Source organism: Aspergillus nidulans, chromosome III (assembly GCF_000011425.1).
Source record: "Aspergillus nidulans FGSC A4 chromosome III".
NCBI lineage: Eukaryota > Fungi > Ascomycota > Eurotiomycetes > Eurotiales > Aspergillaceae > Aspergillus > Aspergillus nidulans.
The window spans coordinates 3,318,381-3,337,732 of NC_066259.1; the positions used below are offsets into that span (position 1 = coordinate 3,318,381).

The 19,352-nt window shown below is 50.2% G+C and overlaps 10 protein-coding genes across 10 annotated transcripts, besides 1 other annotated feature; 7 read left to right on the forward strand and 3 right to left on the reverse strand.

Moving 5' to 3' along the window:
• Nucleotides 1-19,352: part of a sequence feature (contig 1.158 1..283337(-1)) that runs on past both edges of the window.
• ANIA_08610 (MFS transporter) lies at nucleotides 312-1,987 on the forward strand (the record flags this gene model as incomplete). Its single annotated transcript, XM_676787.1, has 3 exons — nucleotides 312-713; nucleotides 767-1,731; nucleotides 1,984-1,987. 3 exons carry the CDS (start codon nucleotides 312-314, stop codon nucleotides 1,985-1,987), a joined length of 1,371 nt encoding a protein of 456 aa, XP_681879.1.
• ANIA_08609 (uncharacterized protein) lies at nucleotides 3,766-4,784 on the forward strand. The gene is made up of 2 exons (XM_676786.2): nucleotides 3,766-3,975; nucleotides 4,030-4,784. The coding sequence occupies exons 1-2, from the start codon at nucleotides 3,881-3,883 to the stop codon at nucleotides 4,565-4,567; spliced, it is 633 nt and encodes a 210-aa protein (XP_681878.1). The 5' UTR covers nucleotides 3,766-3,880; the 3' UTR covers nucleotides 4,568-4,784.
• ANIA_08608 (uncharacterized protein) lies at nucleotides 4,825-5,533 on the reverse strand (the record flags this gene model as incomplete). The annotated part of the gene is made up of 3 exons (XM_676785.1): nucleotides 4,825-5,117; nucleotides 5,222-5,392; nucleotides 5,443-5,533. 3 exons carry the CDS (start codon nucleotides 5,531-5,533, stop codon nucleotides 4,825-4,827), a joined length of 555 nt encoding a protein of 184 aa, XP_681877.1.
• Nucleotides 6,967-7,578, reverse strand: ANIA_11625 (uncharacterized protein; the record flags this gene model as incomplete). The annotated part of the gene is made up of 3 exons (XM_050611842.1): nucleotides 6,967-7,090; nucleotides 7,308-7,371; nucleotides 7,530-7,578. The coding sequence occupies 3 exons, from the start codon at nucleotides 7,576-7,578 to the stop codon at nucleotides 6,967-6,969; spliced, it is 237 nt and encodes a 78-aa protein (XP_050467823.1).
• Nucleotides 7,843-8,196, forward strand: ANIA_11624 (uncharacterized protein; the record flags this gene model as incomplete). Its single annotated transcript, XM_050611843.1, has 3 exons — nucleotides 7,843-7,899; nucleotides 7,947-8,080; nucleotides 8,178-8,196. The coding sequence occupies 3 exons, from the start codon at nucleotides 7,843-7,845 to the stop codon at nucleotides 8,194-8,196; spliced, it is 210 nt and encodes a 69-aa protein (XP_050467824.1).
• On the forward strand, nucleotides 8,783-9,526 carry ANIA_08607 (uncharacterized protein; the record flags this gene model as incomplete). Its single annotated transcript, XM_676784.1, has 2 exons — nucleotides 8,783-9,399; nucleotides 9,523-9,526. 2 exons carry the CDS (start codon nucleotides 8,783-8,785, stop codon nucleotides 9,524-9,526), a joined length of 621 nt encoding a protein of 206 aa, XP_681876.1.
• On the reverse strand, nucleotides 9,705-10,663 carry ANIA_08606 (protein gudA; the record flags this gene model as incomplete). Its single annotated transcript, XM_676783.1, has 2 exons — nucleotides 9,705-10,168; nucleotides 10,216-10,663. 2 exons carry the CDS (start codon nucleotides 10,661-10,663, stop codon nucleotides 9,705-9,707), a joined length of 912 nt encoding a protein of 303 aa, XP_681875.1.
• Nucleotides 13,653-14,434, forward strand: ANIA_08605 (peptidylprolyl isomerase cyp1). The gene is made up of 4 exons (XM_676782.2): nucleotides 13,653-13,732; nucleotides 13,783-13,952; nucleotides 14,013-14,144; nucleotides 14,199-14,434. The coding sequence occupies exons 1-4, from the start codon at nucleotides 13,696-13,698 to the stop codon at nucleotides 14,346-14,348; spliced, it is 489 nt and encodes a 162-aa protein (XP_681874.1). The 5' UTR covers nucleotides 13,653-13,695; the 3' UTR covers nucleotides 14,349-14,434.
• Nucleotides 14,735-15,445, forward strand: ANIA_08604 (GNAT family N-acetyltransferase; the record flags this gene model as incomplete). Its single annotated transcript, XM_676781.1, has 1 exon — nucleotides 14,735-15,445. The coding sequence occupies one exon, from the start codon at nucleotides 14,735-14,737 to the stop codon at nucleotides 15,443-15,445; it is 711 nt and encodes a 236-aa protein (XP_681873.1).
• On the forward strand, nucleotides 17,302-18,983 carry ANIA_08603 (uncharacterized protein; the record flags this gene model as incomplete). The annotated part of the gene is made up of 3 exons (XM_050611844.1): nucleotides 17,302-17,461; nucleotides 17,518-18,354; nucleotides 18,697-18,983. Exons 1-3 carry the CDS (start codon nucleotides 17,332-17,334, stop codon nucleotides 18,981-18,983), a joined length of 1,254 nt encoding a protein of 417 aa, XP_050467825.1. The 5' UTR covers nucleotides 17,302-17,331.

Below are 19,352 nucleotides of genomic sequence, written 5' to 3' on the forward strand. Positions count from 1 at the left end.
ATAATCGGCTACAACCAAGCGGGGACAGCCGCCTGTTAAGACGATCGGCCTGGTTATCCGAGAGACTTGCCCACTATAGAAGGATCGTTGCTCGCTGCTCGATTAGCCTTTGGTCTTGTTTCTCTTCTAGCGTGCTTCCCTGTTTCTTCTTTGTAACCTTCCCCCTTTTCTTCTTGCGCAGTGCAGTGCCTGCGCTCGGCCAGACGGCTTGACAGAAGAAAGAAGAGGCAAGAGGGTAAGAAAGGGCAAAAAGGGAAAAGAAAGGGAAATAAAGGAAAACGAGAGAGATCAGGAACGACAGCACATCCGTCATGGCTTCGCAAAGCACTCTGCGCCCAAGCCTTAGTCGAGACGCCTCACTGGATCGTAAAGACAAGAGGCTGCCGGCGGAGTCAGGGCTGCAAGTCGACCTAGAGAAGACTCCCACGACGACCTCGGTCAAACGCGAGCCCTCAACGCGCACTGTACACCCTGAGACCGACCTCGACCGTGGCATTGTCGGCTGGGATGGGCAGGACGACCCAGCCAACCCGATGAACTTCGCCCCGTCGCGCAAATGGACTCTTCTCGGCCTCGTCAGCGCGGTCACGTTTATTTCCCCCCTTGCGTCGAGTATTTTTTCGCCTGCGCTCGAAGATCTGGCTCTCGATATGAGGATCACGAATGAGACGCTGCTTTCGTTCACTGTCAGCATTTACTTGCTTGGGTATACTGTACGTTTTGCCTGTCGTCCCTATGGCTGGCAACCTGTGCTAATGAGCCCTAGTTCGGCCCCATGCTGCTCGCCCCGCTGAGCGAGATCTATGGTCGCAGAATCGTGCTCAGCTGCGCGAACTGGTTCTTCGTCGTCTGGCAGATTGGCTGCGCGCTGGCGCCGAACCTTGCTTCCTTGATCATCTTCCGTCTTCTCGCCGGCGTCGGCGGATCGGGCTGTATCACCCTCGGTGCTGGAGTGATTGCCGACCTGTTTCCCGTCCAGCAACGCGGACTGGCCACGGCGCTCTGGAGTCTCGGTCCCTTGATGGGACCGGTCGTCGGCCCTATCGCCGGCGGCTTTGTCGGCGAGTCTATCGGCTGGCGCTGGGTCTTTTGGCTCCTGCTGATCGCTGGCGGGGCGTTATCGATCGCCATTGAATGCTTCAACAAGGAGACCTACGCGCCGGTTTTGCTGCGATGGAAGACGGCGAAGCTATCCAAGGAACTCGGTCGGAGCGACCTGCGCAGTGTGTATGAGGCAGAGGGCCAAACTGAATCGCCGGGCCAGGTCCTCAAACTCGGCCTCAAACGTCCCATCGTTCTCCTCTGCAAATCCCCGATCGTCCTGTTCGTGTCCACGTACATTGCCCTTCTTTACGGCCTGCTTTATCTGTTCTTCACCACGATTCCCACGACGTTTGGCGACCAGTATGGCTTCTCACCAGGCCTCTCCGGCCTCTCGTACCTGGGCATTGGAATCCCCGAGTTTATCGGGCTAGCAATAATCGGCTTGACGAGCGACAAGATCCTCCTCAGACTGGCCACCCGCAACGGGGGCAAATTCGAGCCGGAAATGCGGCTGCCGGCAATGGTCTTTTGGTCGTGCTGGATTCCCATCAGCTTCTTCTGGTACGGCTGGGCCGCTGAGAAGAAGGCACATTGGATCGTCCCGATCCTGGGAATGGCGCCCTTTGGGCTCGGACTGATGGGGGCCTGGATGCCGATTCAGATCTATATCATCGATTGTTATCCCAGGTATGCTGCTTCTGGAAATGCAGCGCTCACGGCAACGAGGTCTCTTATAGGTGCGCTATTGCCACTAGCTGGTCCAAAAATGTTTGAGACAATGGGACTAGGGTGGGGGAATTCCTTGCTGGGTTTCATAGCGTTGGGCTTCGTGCCGCTCACGATGCTGCTGACCAAGTACGGGAAGATACTCCGCGAGAGATTCCCAGTCGACCTCGAGGCTTGACTATTTATTATGATGTAACGAACAATGTATAATAGATAGACTTAATGCATATAACCATGATTAAAAAGGAGTAACTTACCTAGCATAACCAGCTTACCCAGGATAACTTGTCGAGTTGGATCTTGGTTTCTGAGACTTCGCTCGCATAGGCTGCGTTGCCCATCATTTGCTGATATCCATGGGCAGAAGGCCTCAGGGCATGCAAAAGATGGAGTTCAAAATCACACCTTCATTTCTTCTCCCCATCTTTCTTATCTTGTTTTGCTTAGCCGTCGAGATGGAACGCTTTCTCAACAGATCTGTTGTATGCGCCGAGCAGTGCATTAGCATAACTGACAAAATCTTATGTAATTGTGGCATACATCTGCACAAGTCATGCATTCAGCACCGCTAAAAGGAGAAAAGAGACGAACCTCGTATCGTATTCGTTCACCATTCCAGTTACTCAATTCCTCTTGCTTGCAGGGTTCCCTCTCTCCCGAGAAGAGCCTTTTGAGATCATGTATATAGCCAACTTCTTCCACTTGTACTCTTGTTTTCCTGTTCCTCCCCATGGCGTGAAGCGGTGAACAAGTACCCCAAAAATATAAAGGTGAGGGCAGCGGAGCTCGTCTCACTGCTTGGAGAAAATGCGACTTTGTTCTGGCAGTCCGAGGCGCCCTTTAATAAATTGGAGTTGGCTTCGCCCAAGGACGATGTGCGATTTAGATGGAATTTTCCGGGCACCCCGACTACCGTTCCAGCCTTGAAGGTGACGCAGGACGCTCCTTCAAACACACAACCAAAGGGGTCAGGAGGCCAGGACGAGGAGATTCATCAGGTACCAATTCTCATCACTGATTGAAGGCCCTGCAGGAAGGGTTCTGCCACCTTCAGGCGATCGGTCACATTTGTGGTGCGATAGGGGAGGTGCTGTACAAATGTTGAATGCCCCTGGTCAGGTTTCATGATGGCCACCTTCTTATCACCCTCCAGAGGAGGTTGAAAAGCTTCAGAGTCGGTGCTTCAAGATTATGAGGCCAATTGTGCACACTGCCCCCGTTCTGGTCTCGCCAGGATCGACTAGAATAAACGAGCCGCGATTCAGATCGGTCGACATCCAGGTCGGTTGCTCGCGCGTATTTTTGCAAAATCGGAGTGAGATTAAGTCTCTCGACTCACCAGCTGGCTGAGAATGTTTCACATTTTACCGTTGCCTCGTATTCCTTCTTTTTGTATCAGTGTCGTGTGAGCAGGAAAAGCATTCATTGTTGATGGAGTTGATGGAGTGTGTCCACCCAGACTGCGGCTGATTCCAGGAGAGCCTCACAAATGCATTGCCGACGCAGGGGCTCGTATCCACTAGCTGTGGGTGCCATTTTCAGTTCTGACTCAGTTCTGAGTCGAAAGGCCTGCCAGACCCAAGGCACAGGCACCATAGTAGCAGGCAGAGGCACCAGCACTTTGCCGACGAGCCGATGTTGATACGAGCCGCCAAGGGGACAATTCAGACGCTCTTGAATACAAAAATCTCCTCCTGTTCGGATGGCTCCATATGCCATATTTACTTAAGGGTTGCAACAGCGATCGTCCATCTGAATACGAGATGCGGTTGCAAATCCTCCCGGTTGGGTAAGGTGGACAAGACTGAATACGAGAGAAGGACGTTTCGAGACGGCTGCAGCGCCTCTAAAGCGGTCGTTCAGAACTTGGTTCAAACTTTCTTTTGCTGTCAGACACGAAGTGTCTTATTGCGATGTTCAATGTGAACCCTATATGAAGGGCCTGTAGCGCTCTGGGTGGCAGACTTTTTGAACATAACTTCAGCAACGGTTGGCATTTTTATTCTAATCAATATCAATTCCATCTCATTTTACACTGTACATTTTTGACGTTCCGCTCCTTGTTTTTTTTTACGCTCTTTCTACCTCGCTTCTTGTCAGATCTGTCAATATGCACGCCAAATACTTTACCTTCCTTGCCCTTTCTTCGATGGCCCTGGGCCAGGACTGGCTTGAAGACGCCATGGATGCACTGGAGTCGACTACGTATGTCGCTTACCTCCCTTCAAGAACTAGCCGCTGCTAACATAAAAGCCCCAGTGACCTCCCAGTACCTACTGGTGTCTCAGGCGATGTCCCCACGCTCGACGAATGGATTGAATCGCAAGACTCAAGCGACATCCCCGTAGCGACTGGCATCAGCGGCTCCAGCTCTTCCTCGGACTCCGACTCCGACTCCGACTCTGCCAGCACAAAGGACATCCCGGACATCCCCGAAATGCCCAGCTCGATCATTTCCGAGATCATCAGCGCTGTGCCTAGCACTGCTTATTCCGACCTTACGAACCCGACTTCGCTGTCCAGCATATACAGCGAGATCCAGGATGGTAACTACCCGGCCTGGGCTACGGATCTCCCGGATGATGTCTGGGATTATTTCGAGTCAGCGTACGGTGTTGACGCCAGGCCGACGGGAGGCTCAGGCTCTTCGAGTGGTGATGATGAGGAAAGCCAGAGCAGTGGTGGCGGCGACAGCGGTAGCGGCGGAGATGATGATGGTGCCGGCATGCTCAGTCCTTCTGTCTTCACGAGCGTAGTTGGTGCTGTTAGTGTGCTGGGTCTTGCGCTTGCTCTGTGAACGGTCTGCTCGCACATGCGAATTAATGGCATGAAGACACAGCGGGGGCCTCATCGCTTTATCCTTGACGGTCTCCTGCAGTCCATGTGTTCATTCAGCATATTGGTACTATTCTGCCTACGCCTGCTCTAGTCTATTTATTGTTTAATCACCCTTCAGCTAAGATAACCCATCACGGACAATTATTTTTCTAGGATTTAATCCAATAACAATTATCTCTGGAATGATTTGCAACATTACCTATCTCTGCTGTGCTATTAATTCGACTCCTGTGTATTGTGTAGCTGCTGCCCCATATTTAGTCCGCCGTGGTTCCCCTCGAGGATTTCAGGCTGCGTTTCTGCGGCTTCGATAGCTCTGTAGACGGTGGTATTATCGATCACCGAGCGCCGTATGTCGTTTAGCAGCCCGTCGAAGGTCTCTCCCACGACCGGAATAGTCATGCGCCTGGCTGACTCAATGTCCTCTTCGCAAAGTGCATCGGCCTGCTCGAACTGGAATGAGAACAGGGCGTCATAGACTTTCCCGATAGATACCGTGTTTGTGAGGGCTATTGGCTGCACAGATATCTCATTAGCTTCTCCCCCAACAAATCTACAAATAACATTCAAGGCGATGAACACGATAGAAGATAGAAGTACACTATTTGTATACCCCCACTCTGCAATCCCATGCGATCCCGTAACTCGCCCATTCCGTTCAGATCATGGCTGGCCGCATAACAGGGGTGCTGGCGGGTTCCATGCATTCCGCGTGGGAAAATCAGTGTCAGGCCTGTATGAACGTCGGGGTCTTTGTGGATTGTTATTTGGCCAACCGTGACACCTAAGATGTTAGGCTAGCGAGCTCATGACGGTATGCTGGCACAAGCTTACCTTTCACGTCGAGCAGCGAGTTTTTCGGGCCTGGCCTGAATCGCCCGGGGCTGTAGCCGAGATCACGAATGCGAGGTCTTGTACCAACCATTGGTCTCGGTGTGTCTTGGATGACTTGGCTGGAAAGCTTGTCGATTGGTGTGATATGAGATGAGGGACGAGTTGGAGGTTAAGGTGGAGGGGCACATATAACTGACGTCTGGTCCGTTGCAGCCTATCTAGGTCAAATGAGTGACTACGACATTACTCGTTCTAGTTGCTTCTAGTTTCGAGTAGCGTTGCTTTGCATCGTGTATCTCTTCTTGTTTTGAGGCTGCCTAGTCTTTAGCTTCAAAATATCTGGAAGCTGCCTGCGCCGTTCCCTTTCGCCAGACCAATGATAGTGCAAGAATGTTTCTCACCCTTGTGAGTACTTTTTCTGTGGTATCCAAAGTGCCTAGATGCCGTGGCAATTAAAATGATGTGAGGAATGTACCAAATTGAACGTGGCGGTATGATTCTGGTTACCGTCGGTGGTCAATACTGAGGGAAGGCTGCTGGATATTGTATGAATCAAGCTAGGGTTGTAGTATCCTGTTCGTCCGATCATTCACGAGACAAGTGACGGACCCTGGATTCAATGGTTCTTAGTAGGGCCAGTCTTCCGTGTTGCTAACCTATAGAATACCTCGCTCGTTTTTAGGACGTTGAGCTGATATGGCAGTTATCACGTCATTTTCCTTGTCCCAGGAATACTTGTGGATTAACCCAGACTCCTTTGTTATTGCCGAACCCAGAAGTGGGAATTAGACTGAGTGTACCATAATCCACATAGTTATCTGTTAATTAGGCCTTTATCATGGAACATCCGTTGCCGTAGGTTGTCAGCCATGACCATCGACTCGTGTGAACAGAGCGCGTCCCGGTCTGGGTGAATTAACTCCAAGATTAAGATTGGAAGACCAAAATATAATTCCAAATCTCTTCCACGTCGCCAACATACCGGCGCTTGTCTGTTAAGTTTAGGTCGTGACCAGTCTAAGCAAGCAGATAGCCCATGAACGGGCATCTTCGATACCTTGTAAGTGCATTGTTCGATTAGCCGCAACTACAGCAATAACGAAGCGATCTCGACACGGCTTTCCGCAAGGTGCAGTGTGATTAACATGGTCAATCGATATTCATTGCCACCCATCGTTGAACAAGCACGGATTGAACCATATGAGGCCCGTCGACTCGAATCACTTACTGGTCACTCCTCTCTGGTTTATGGTGGTCACAGAAGTGAGTAGCAAAATACCCGTCCATTGACCGCTGTTATATCATTTAGACTCAAAGCGGCCACACCGGCGTGTCGTCTTTCCCATAGTTTATTTCTCGAATGCAGCAAGGATCTTTGTGATTAACGGCCACAACTTCTCAAGTCAACGGTAAAGTCGGGCCCAGTTTTCAGTCTTTAGTCTCTCTTCAGGGTTGTGCGCCAATTAGTCCGACCTTCGCTGAAATTACCACCGGCCCTTAACTGTCCACATTGAATGACAAAGACTAATGCGTCTTTCCGTCATCGTCTGAGGTGCTCACATAAGCCCATGCTTCAAGGAACACCGCATAGGCTGCCCGTAGCTCCGCCATGGATGACATTCGCGGCTTCCTGACCGTAGATTTCAGGCTGTCAAAAGACAGCATGTCGATTCTTTTCTCTGGTAATATGTTACCCAATGGAGCCAGTGTAAGTGACAGCTGCTCATCCGCATAGCCCATGCCTCGCGTGGCCTCGTACTCTTCATATCATAACGCCCATTTTCCCTAGCTTGAGCTGTAATGCAGCCACCAATATTTGCATAAAGCTTTCCGCCAGAATGCTCTGAAGTGCCCTCTCGACGCACATTCCTTTGATAGCGTCGCTTTTTGGTCGGAAAAGCGGCCTCAGGTTCAGCAAGTTAGCGCTTGCTAAGAGAAGTCAATGCATATAGTCCCTCTCTCAAGTATACTGTAGATACTATAGAGTATACATCATTGAACGGAACCTCAATCGCTGATTGTGTAGAATTGATGCTCCTTAGCTTTGACTAACTCAACCTCAACTGTATTGGAGCATCCGCACTAACCTGTTTGGGTCATACCCCGTGCCTCAGGCCGCTGATCACTGAGAACCATCTTAAAGGATCATCCCACTACCACTCAATAGAAAATGTGGCAAGTATCGAATTTCATCTCCAAATCGTAGACAGAGGAACAGTACCGACGGTAGGGGGATGTAGTCGAAACTTAAGGATCCATGGATCCGCTGTTCATCTTCACGTCATGCTGCCACTCAAACCTTATATATACCCTCACCAAGTCCGCTGTTTTTCAAAAGCAGATAGGGCTCTCCAAGAACACTGCTCCACAGTAATATCATCCTCAGGAAATCTGAACACAATGTTTCAAATTCTACTCGGCCGCGGCGGCCAAGCAGCTGGACGCCGTTTGCGAACTGTAAGCTTCCATCTTGTATCCAAGAGCGTTTACTGAAAGTATGCCAGAGACCATCTACAGACGGCCACATTCCCTATGCCAGCTTGTATCGCCAAGGTGCAGCCTGGGGCGCCGGCGGCGTAGGAGTCGGCTCGACGCTGTATGGTGTCTATAAGACATTCCACTCAATGAGGGCGTTTAGGTATATCAGGTAGCTTGCCGGTAACGAGTGTCTTATTTTCTTTTTTGTTTTGTGCTGTACAAAAATGGATATCAACTGGTTTCTGTTAATTCTCCAGACCGTATTTTGGTCTCTAGACATGGGATATGGGACTATGGGGTCCCTAGTAGCATAGGGAGGAACCTCGTCACGAGAAGAAATAAAGAATTGGCCAGACTCTTAGTGGCGACAGGCTAGAGTCCCACCTGCTTTCCCATGGTTATCAGTTTGAGCTTTCCCCAGGTTAGCAGCTCATTTAGCAGCCCAACGTCTATCGTTACCCGGCTCTTGAGCCCTTAGAATCAAATGCTACTGATTAAGATTGGACGAAGTAAGAGGGAATTCACTCCCGGATAGGCTTCATGCAATCACCGACGGCGCCTGACCTGGCTCTACTGCAACATCCTAGACTCATCAAACCGGCCAAGCTCGGCGCATAGGGCGGGGAAGAAACTGAAAGAAATCGAGGGCCTAGTCTGCTCAAGTACATGGCGGTACAGCTGACGTCAGACGTATATCCATGGACAATCGCTAGCTGTCCATGTTAAAAATGTCCTTTGACCTACATTTACCTACCCCCGCCGCTCGTCTCAATACCTGTGATCCATAAGTTCCACAAACCAGATCGAACACGCTAACACTTCAACATAAAGCTGAAAGCAACTACGAAAATATCAACTGAAGATGACATTCCGGCTCAGCCAATTTACAGCCGCTCTTCGAGTGCTCGCCGCCAAAGCAGAAGAGTCTCGTGCTGTACTTCCCTCCCTTTCACTCCGTCTCCGCACCATAACAACAACACCAAAACCGCCCTCTCCATCCCAGGCCCAGACGGGCATGCCTAGCGGTGAAATAAACCAGATCGAGATTCTGGAAAGGACAATCCTCAGGCCTGAACGCGCCGAATCAACCTGCAGCGGCACCGACAACGCCGTCGGTTTCTCCGCCCAAGCGTACGATCCATCCACCACAACCCCAGAGAGCGAGTTCGCCTGCTTTGAGGAAGAGATCAAGCTTCGATCAGATGGAAGCATTGATCCTCTTTTCATCAGTCCGGCAAATCCGGATTACAGCAAAGTCTTGGCTCGCGAGCTCGACGGGCGCGCGGTCGAGAGGGACAAACTCGATCGTCTTGGGGCTACGGGGAGTGTGAGGGGGTGGGTGAATAAGGGAAAGGAGGTCAAAGTCCGAGTCATCGGAAAGGAAGGGAAGGAGGTTTGGAGGAGGATGAGGATGGGAATGGGGTATGACGGGGACGAGTATGAGAGGTTGCTGAAAGGGTTGAGGAGACTGCAGATGAGGTGAGTTCCCGATCTAGGGTTTCTCTATGTAGACTTTGAAAGTAATGAGGACTGCAGGGACGCAGAGAAAGAGAATGATACGAGTCAGAAAAGAACTTAACTTTCTTACTATCATGATAACAGGTAAAATTTGGGATCGATACCTTTATTCGGCGGGAATGGAAGGGATATGAACTTGGTAGATTAGCTTGATGGACATAACCCTGATAGCTCATTCTTTCTTACCGCATTCAGAGCCTATAAACTTACATAGTTCTGTAGTTCTAACAATCTCACGGCAAGCCTGATTTATATCAAGTATTGGACTACTGCCTGCTCTTCCACTCCTTCGCACATTCCCCAAATGTAACAAACTCCACCCCCTCCCACCCCTTCAGCCATCCAATGACCCTATCAACCATCCCAATGACATGTGCCATCCCACTAGTGTCCGGATGCAAAATCAACGGGAAAATAAAGTCCTGCTTGGCGCCATCGATAGTCTCATTGTAGAGATACTCAAAGCGGGCCTTCCAGTTCTTCTCGATCGTCTCGGGGCTGACAAAGCCGTGCGAATTCGCGGCCGCAGGGAGAAACTGCATGGGGGTCATGTCTTCCATGTACCAGTTGCAGGGAATCTCAACGAGCGTACTGGCTGTCCGGGGAGCTGGTGGCGGGAGTGGATGCATCCACGATGAGGCTGGGACTGACGGTGAGAAGTCGATTGGCTGGGGGGTTGTTTTTGACAGCAGGAAATATGGAGAAGAGTCATGGTGGGTCAAGGAAGTGTCTAGACGGGGTTAGAATGGGTACCGTGAATGGCCAAGGGTGACGCACCGTAGAGAAAGCCATGCTCTTCGAGGATACTGACAGTGTGCTCCCGCAGTTGATACAGGGGTGCCCTCCACCCGAGCGGCTTCTTTCCAGTCAATACTGTAGCAAGCTGGACGCATTTATCGATAACGTCTCGCTCCTGGGCCTCTGTTAACTGCGTTGCACCCTCATGAGCATAACCGTGACACCCAATCTCCGCTCCCGAGTCGACGATGGCTTTAGTCTGCTCGGGGAACGACTCCATTGAGTGACCAGGGACGAACCAGGTCACCGACGAGGAAATGCCATGCCTTTGGAAGAGACGCAGCAGGCGGGGTACGCCCACTTGGGCTGCAAAGTAGCCACTGCTGAAATCGGCGAGCCCATTGGTCGGGGACGCACCAGTCCCTAGGAAGCCAGAGACGGCGTCGAAATCAACTGACAGAAGAACTTGGACTCGGCGGCTGGGCATAGTGTGATGGAAGATGTTGTGAGGTGGAGGAACGGGGATAGTGAAATCGGAAGATTCGGCCGTACCGTTGAAGGGCAGCAAGTGGGAGTGGAGAGTGGAGAGTGGAGCCCTCAGCCATCACAGATCCCACCATGTAACTGCCTCTTTGCTCTTCTTTGCTCTACAAAGGGTCAAGTCTCTACTCCCAAGGTACACCTTTTCGAACTGCTGTAGATTTTAACATGATTTGGACTCAAACAGTATATATATATGCCATAAAAAAATAAAAATAAAGGAAAATAATGAATAACTCCCCGTCTCCAATAGTATACGACACTCCGGGCAAAAACCCGCACATAGACAGTCTAGACAAATCCAATAGTCCTTGAGGTTGGCAGAGGCCCTAATACATTGACCGTCGTAGATAGACATAGGCGCAGTCTGCTGTTCGCTCAGCTACGCGGTCAGAGAGTTGACTGATTGAATGTGCAACCTTGACCATTCCTTTGACTTCTCCAGCTACTAGGACCCGAAATTATTTATTGTTTGAGCAATTAGTCCAAGAGTATAAACGTCTGATAAATCTCGACGACTTGCCTGACTGGAAGTTACGAAAAGCGCGGGCTTACACTACCCAACCAATACAAACAGTGGTAGATTTCGAAGGGTCAAGGCACCACAAGGGTGGAAATACTGCACTGGCAAGAATGCCGGGCTTAGCAGCCGCGATTCCTGGCTTCTGGGGTCTGAATTCCTTTATGAATAGTTTTCTCAGCTATTGCTGAGGAAGCTGACCGCAAATCCTCTTACCTATACCGATACAGTTGTCATCGTGGCTAAGGAATAGGCGTTGAAGATTCTTCCACTAGCTGGAACCAGTGCAGATACTTAAATTACCTCAGGTCCTGCCAGTATACACCGCACACAGTAAGGACAGATTCAATGCTTCTTTTAACTGGCCTCTTCGGAGTACGGGCAGCCCTTGCTAAAGCAATTCGAGATGCCGAAGCCTCCTCCCCATTTCTTCCAAGCATCAAGACAGACTGCGATGGAAGTTGATATCCTCCTCTCTTACGAGACTCGAGTTCAGCTAAAGGCGCCCCAGTACAGCTGAGACGTACGTGGTAAGCCGGCACTTATCATCACAATTTCCGCCCGTAAAGCTTCCGTCAGCTATTATAAGTGGTCTCTCACCTCCAGTGTAATGCAAATGGAGGCCAGGGGGATTGATAACTCTCATCTACAGCTCTTGGGCAATGATGAACAAGGAGCGACCGGCTTATCGATTGCGCGCATTGCATTGGAGACAGCAACTTCAATTGCACAACTGAAGACTGACACTTAGCTGGAACTTTATAATGCTGTCTGGCACACATCGTGAGGAACAAATGACTCAAAAGATAATCTCATTGCAGCCGCAAGTACTTCGAGAGCCTCTCATCGAGTTGGGATGGACTGACGAAAGATAATGATATGTGCAAGAGTTTGCTCCGAACGAACGAGTCTTTTTGTTGGCCATTGTCACCCAAGGAGTGCAGAAGACTTTTATTCAATCCTCTGCCATTGTGCCCAAGTAGGTGTAGAAGTCCCAGATAACGGCCTATAAGGAGTGGAGGTCGGCTATCCAAATCCTGACATGGGTATAACAAAGCCCGCAGGATGAATGCTGCAGTCTTAGCAGGAGAGTTCTCACATACACAGGGATTTGCGAACAGTGTGTTACGGTTCTACTGTCAGGCCGGCCTCACCTCGAACGATATCACAACCGTCCTCAACGGTCTGTTAGACAACCAGGAATTGACTGCTTAAGCACCTCGAATTACATAGATATCGGTATCTTCCCCAGTGAGTATTTGTCCTCCGCTATCCTCAAGAACTGAATCCATTCGGTTTGTAACCGGGAGTGCGGTCCAGGTCGAGATTTGAGGTTCTCAAAAGAGATAAAGGACGTTCAGTTGAGTGCAACTCTAGGGGATTGATCCCGCTCGAACCCCGTGCACAAGGGAAAAAGCACGACTTGGCTTGGTAACGGAATATGCAGCAGTTCTACAAAGGAACCGGTGTTCATGGTTTGCGATGAGGGGTGAGGCTGAGAGATGAGGCTGAAGAGTGGATGGGAGACAACAAACAGAAGAGAAGAAGTACATCCTCAGGGTAGTAGGAGCAAGATATCCTTTCTTCTGAAACCCATGGGGCGTACTTAGTATCTACGGTCATCAACTTTCTTGACATTGTTCTTGAACCCTGCGGTCGTCCTTTGCAATCCCCTTGACTGGTTTTTATATTTCTGCGCCAGCTTACTATATGCTAGCAGCGTTTCAGGCTCAACCCTAGTTTCGTGACTAAAATATGATGTAGCCTGGGTACTTTAAAGAATCAATGATGCTGCAGTTCTAACTTTCCATACCTTGCTGAAAGCATTACCAGCGTTAACAGTCATGGATGTGCAGAAAAGTCGAAGTGCTTGAAGCCTCAGGCAGGATTGGTGGGGTATGCAGCCTCAGGCAGAACGCGCCGCGGGGTTTGTTGACGCTTGATCGTTGACACGTACAACGTGTTCGCGGATTCTAAGATGCAGAAGAAGCAAGTTTCTAAACTTCTAGAAGCAGTGCTCATCTTTAGTTCGTAGCTACCATATGAACATTGACCCCCACATGTCAGCTACGCAAACGCCCAGTTCTCGAGGTCCGACGCCAAGAATGATGCAGGCAGCCAAACTCGAGACGCGCGTTGAAGATCTCGTCTAGATCTGGACCTCAGGACGCAACAAATGAAAGCACCTTGGTGGCTCACAACGGAGACCTGTGGGACGGGGAAGATAGCTGATTGGAATTTCGAGAATAAGATTCCGTGCTGCAACGACAAGATGGTTGGCTAGTTGGGCTGGAAGCTCAAAGCTCGAGTGGTCGGCTTGCTGACAAAGGCGGGGTCCAGAAGTGCCCCGCACCGAGAATTTATGATATAAGGAGCTCCGTCCCCAGCGCTTTCTTTTCTCTTCCTTCCAGTCTCACTTTGCTCAACTATTCCCGTCGAGTACCTCTAATACCGTCACAATGTCCAACGTTTTCTTCGATATCACCGCCAACGGCGGTAAGTTTCACGTTTTTTGCCGCGCCTGTCATTCGCTAATCCCCCTCAAGAGCCTCTAGGCCGCGTCGAGTTCAAGCTCTTCGACGATGTCGTTCCCAAGACCGCTCGCAACTTCCGTGAGCTCGCGACCGGTCAGCACGGCTTCGGCTACAAGGGCTCTCCCTTCCACCGTGTCATTCCCCAGTTCATGCTCCAGGGTGGTGACTTCACCCGCCAGAACGTGAGTCGCAGTCTCTCTGGGAACCGCGAGATGCAGAGATTCTAAATTTTGGCTTTTTAGGGCACTGGCGGCAAGTCCATCTACGGTGAGAAGTTCGAGGACGAGAACTTCACACTCAAGCACGACAGGCCTTACCTCCTCTCCATGGCCAACGCCGGCCGCAACACCAACGGCTCTCAGTTCTTCATCACGGTGAGTCGCGCCATTGATACCGGCAGAAGAAGATGCTAATGCGATACTTTCTAGACCGTCAAGACTTCATGGCTCGACGGTGCCCACGTCGTCTTCGGCGAGGTTGTTAAGGGCCAGGAGGTCGTCGATGCTGTTGAGAAGCTCGGCTCCCAGAGCGGTGCCACCAAGAAGAAGGTCGTCATCTCTAACAGCGGTACCCTCTAAGCGGATCGTGGAGGAACTGAAATCATCTGAGAAATGAAATGAGCTTCTGCGGGCCGGTATCTTACTGGAGCCCTTGCACATTGCCCAAATTTCCCAGGCGCTAAAGTCGTAAATCGTAGGCTCCGATCAAACAACCATAAATCGTAGGGGTATTGGGGCGTCACATCCAAGCTAAGTCAAATATTGATATACTTTGAGAACGCTAGTAAAACGATCGAGCCGTGTGGCATTGATAACAACCAAGTATACGCAATCACCGTAAGCCTATCATTCACTTTTGCCCGAGTATGTCAAAGTGCGGGGGCCTACGATGAGTCAGACCATCCAGCAATGTATAAACGTCCCGGACCGTGAAAATGTGTCCTCCCTCAGTAAAGCACAGGAAAATGTCGAACCAACCCGTAGGCGCTATTGTCGAGCTCCCAGTTTCGACGCACCCAGCACCAACCACTCTCACGGGCCGATCAATCAACCTTGTCCCGCTAAAAATCACCCACGCAGACGAGCTCTTCCCCCTCGTTAACAACGCGGATTCATTCCAAACCGCTCTGTGGGATTACATTCCAGATGGGCCATATGACGATGTCGCTCATCTACGCGCCGATTTTGCTGCTAGAGAGATTTCAAAAGATCCCGTCTTCTTCGCGATAATCGATACGCGCCCATCTCGCCCGACAACTGGGAACGCGATCGGCTACATCGCATTCATGAACATATCCCCCGAACACAGGCGCATTGAGATAGGACATGTGATTTTTACCATGGCACTGCAGCGTACAATTGGCGCAACGGAGGCCGTCTACCTTCTCCTACAGCATGCGATTGAAGAGCTGGGGTACAGACGTGTGGAGTGGAAGTGTAATGCGCTTAATGAGGGGTCCAGGCGTGCGGCACTCCGCCTGGGGTTCCAATTTGAGGGTGTCTTTCGTCAGCATATGGTTGTTAAGGGGCGGAATCGGGATACGGCGTGGTTCTCGATCGTAAGGGAGGAGTGGCCGGAACTCAAGAAGGCGTTCGATGGTTGGCTTGACGAGGGGAATTTCGATGAGAACGGAGCGCAACGGAGGAGATTGGAGGAGTTCAGGGCAAGTGCTTAGAACTAATGGGGTCCAGTTTCTTTCGTGCGTATAGTCTAGCCATTCTGGCAAGTTTCGTAGCATAGAAAGCTAAGAAGGTTGATAGATTAGAAGACAGGCAAGAACAAGTTCAACCATGCAAGACAGTCAAATATGGTTATATATTGTAAGCAAGTAGTGTACTCCGTCGTATTGGTACACAAAACATCTTTAAAGTTTGCCCTGTTTCTCTTTACTTCCAACAACGACGTCTTATATTTAAAAGAGCCACTATATAGAAATGCCATGACTGTCGCGCCGTGACATCACAAGTATGACAAGTCAATAAATGGTTCTTAACTGCTCAATTCTACCAGAGAATGCTGTATACCTTAACAATAGAGTCTCTAACCAGTGTGAAAGACTCACAGTGCGTCCGGCAATGTAGATATCCATAATAAACAGCAAACAGAGCAGGACGCTCGTTCCCAGGAAGTTTTGAGCAGACATTCGACGCTCTGCATATATTATATTTAATGAAAAACGTGACAATATGGGAAACACCTGGCACGTTGTATCAAAAACTCATGTCGGATTGAAGGAGTGTAGCTCTCCAGCGGGCCTGCAAGCCTTCCGACCGGCATCAATAGTTGATGACTCGTTACTGACTACTTGGGCTGAGTTTACAGATTTCTCTGCTGTAATAAGTCGGCACGGGTTCATTGTCCCAGGCGATTGTCAGGCTGTCCGGCTTGATACCTACTATGAGTTGGTCGGTTGTCCAATATTCCAAGCACAGCCCTGTTACCTATGAACGGTGCTCGCCTCAGAGTGCGGGTATCAATTGTCCTTCAAAGATGCAAGATAATCGTATTGTGTAGAAGTAGATCAAACGGGCTGCGGTTCATTCTCCGCCTCCCAAGAAGCGTTGTATGCATCGGCTGTGTTAACAAGGGACTGATGTCTTGGCCAAGACCGTATATCATGATATTTTGGATAGACTTCATTAGGAAGTAGTCAGCCTGTATATTCAGAAGCGGCTTTGGCCACCTGTTCATTTAGGTTTTGATATTCTCGTGAAACTGTACCACAGGCGATTTTCTTTGCCCTTTCATCCGTAGGGTTGACGTGGCAGTGCGCTTCAAAAGATCCCAGCATAGCATCTTGCAGACTTGCCCCATACCCAGGTTGCCCTGGATATTTGTGTCTGTTGTGATACATATCGCTGATTTCAATGGAAGGGGTGTGCCGGTCTGTATAAGAGGCTTTCTTCATTCATCGAGGTTCCTTCCTGTAAGCCGGTTCTCCCCGGCTTGGGAGAATTGTCTGCAATATATGTGCTCCTCCATTGTCTAACGTGATTTATGACCATCCTCGTCATGATTAACGCTCAAACTAATCTTGGCTTTAGCTACGAACAAGGCTGTGATATCCGATGTTGTTAACGCTGAGCTCATTGTGGGGTGGAAAGCAATGAAAATCAAATAACCAATCACAGCTCGATCCACAATAGTCACGTGATACTGCATGATTTTCATGACATAATTATGCGTATTTTATCCAATGGGTCAATCACGAGCTGTTCGGACGGGATTCACTGACCGCGACTATCAACCAAGACAGAAGCAACCAAGAGAGGACTGATTTGGCTCAGATATCTACAATATTGCGATGCCATCCACTGGATACTCTTAGTCAATTCGAGGCGCTACAAGCCCAGCCACAGAAGGCTCAGAATCTGCATTATCGATATGGAATGGCGTTCGTCCCCTGGCCCAATGCTCCCGCAAGTGGGCTTCCTGACGATCAACCGCGGTTACACCATTGCCCGTGAACGGAGTATTTATTGACGAGGCTACCACACAAATAAACCGGCCTCCTGTCCCATCGCAGAACACCTTAATTCCACAACAAAAAGTGACGCGGCCATGTTCATCACTTCAGCAGCGGCCTTTGTTTGGGCAAACCTAAATCCCACAAACTATATCGGTAGCGTTAGTTTCTGCCCTGAACGCGATATTCCAGATCTTGCGGGGAAGGTTGTGCTCGTTACGGGGGGTTAGTATCGCCAATAGATCCAGTCCACGTAAGAATTTGGTGTTAATAAGGGGCAGGAAATACTGGTCTCGGGAAAGAAACGATCCGGCAAATCATCAAGCACAATCCGGAGCAGGTCTTCTTGGCCGCGCGGTCCGAAGAAAAGGCGCAGAACGCAATAAGGGAGCTTGAGTCTACAGCCCCCAATATCAAAATCACCTGGCTTCCCCTCGACCTCGCCTCTACGAAATCAATTCACGATGCAGCAGAGACTTTCAGAGCACATGCCTCGCGCCTCGACATCCTGATCCTGAACGCAGGCGTCATGTCCCTTCCACCAGGCGAGACAGATCTCGGGCACGAGATCCAGCTAGGGACGAATCATACGGGGCACTTTTTGCTCACGAAATTGCTGTTACCGGTTCTACTCGAGACCGCGCAGAAGCCGGATTCTGACGTTCGCGTTATTTCCCTCTCTTCCATCGGCCATAACTTAGCTCCAGATTTTGAGACCATACTCCACCAAGATGAGTTGAAAAAGTGCAATACTAACGCGCGGTATGGAGCATCGAAGGCCGCAAATATCATCTTTGCTGCCGAACTGGCCCGTCGTTACCCCTCGCTTACAGCGGTCTCTGTGCACCCGGGCATTATCGTGACGGAGCTTTATGCCGCCACGAGCGCGAGCAACCCGATCGCTGCCTTAGCAGTCAAGCTTTTGGGATTGATCGCGACGAAAGTTGAGCAGGGTGCGTGGAATCAACTCTGGGCTGCGGTTGGTGCAAAGAAAGGAGAGCTGGTTAATGGGGCGTACTATACTCCAGTTGGCATCGTCAAGCAGAGGAACCGCTATGTCGTTGACCAGAAGATGGGGAGAAGGCTCTGGGAGTGGACGGAGACGGAACTGAAGAGGGGTGGGGTGAAGCTCTGACGTTTTTGTTTCTAGCGGTAGCATGGTGGATTTGTTCTTGGTCGTTCAATTTGGATATTTATTGGACGAGATATTCTGTAGAATGATAGTAGTCGTGACGTGAATGGCGACCCGGACTGTGGATGGGCCGGGCATTCGCCACGCAAAGTATAATACCACGAGTCCTCGAACACTCCATCCTTCCCCGCATTATTCCCACTCATGATCTCTTGAGCACGGTCGTCAGATAGAAATACAGTTAAGGATACTCCGACCTGCCACTCATGCCTGAAGGTGCGCTGATCTCGCAACCCGAATGCTGCTGAACCTATACCAACGGTAATAGACCACAAGGAAGGTTTCATAGAGCGCATGCTCCAGCCGCATCCCCATCACCAGCGTCGCCGCAGCAGCGTTGGAGAAGGAGAGATAGAAAAGCCTGATCTTGCTATTGGACTGGAGCGTCAGAGCAGCACTGAGAGAAACGAGCAAGGCCAGAATCAAGCTGAAAGCGGCGGCCAGAACGTACTCCGTCCCCAGCGCAGGAACTCGCGGCTGCAGCGCCTCAAAGAGTTTATGCATAGCGAGGAGGAGCTGGACGACGCTGGGAAGACGTATGCGAAGTTGATGTAACCAGACTGGTCTTGTTGCTTGGTGGGCAGGTTTGAAACCTGCATGGATTCATCTGGATCCTGGCATTTTTGTCTTGATGCGATGCGTTTTCTTCCGCTACAGTTTGTATGACCAATTTCGGTCTATGCTGAGATGATATACAATATCTTACTCTGAGCTAAGGGAACTCTTGTAGCAGACAACTTATTAGCTCAAACTGGTGCTTTTAGAATACGTCAAACTATTGTGGTTAGTGTTGTCAATCAAACCCATCTATCACAATTATGGACCCTCGCTGTTTGGCCTTATAAGGTATATAGACTGACAGCGCAACATGATTTGGCCTTGGCCGCTGGCTGATTGTGTTGGGATTTAGGTTGAGGGACCACT

Coding starts and splice junctions, on each gene's coding strand:
- ANIA_08609 (XM_676786.2), top strand. CDS start 3,881: ATGCACGCCAAATACTTTACCTTCCTTGCCCTTTCTTCGATGGCCCTG. Junction 3,976..4,029: donor GATGCACTGGAGTCGACTAC/GTATGTCGCTTA, acceptor TAAAAGCCCCAG/TGACCTCCCAGTACCTACTG.
- ANIA_08605 (XM_676782.2), top strand. CDS start 13,696: ATGTCCAACGTTTTCTTCGATATCACCGCCAACGGCG. Junction 13,733..13,782: donor CGATATCACCGCCAACGGCG/GTAAGTTTCACG, acceptor ATCCCCCTCAAG/AGCCTCTAGGCCGCGTCGAG. Junction 14,145..14,198: donor GCTCTCAGTTCTTCATCACG/GTGAGTCGCGCC, acceptor GATACTTTCTAG/ACCGTCAAGACTTCATGGCT.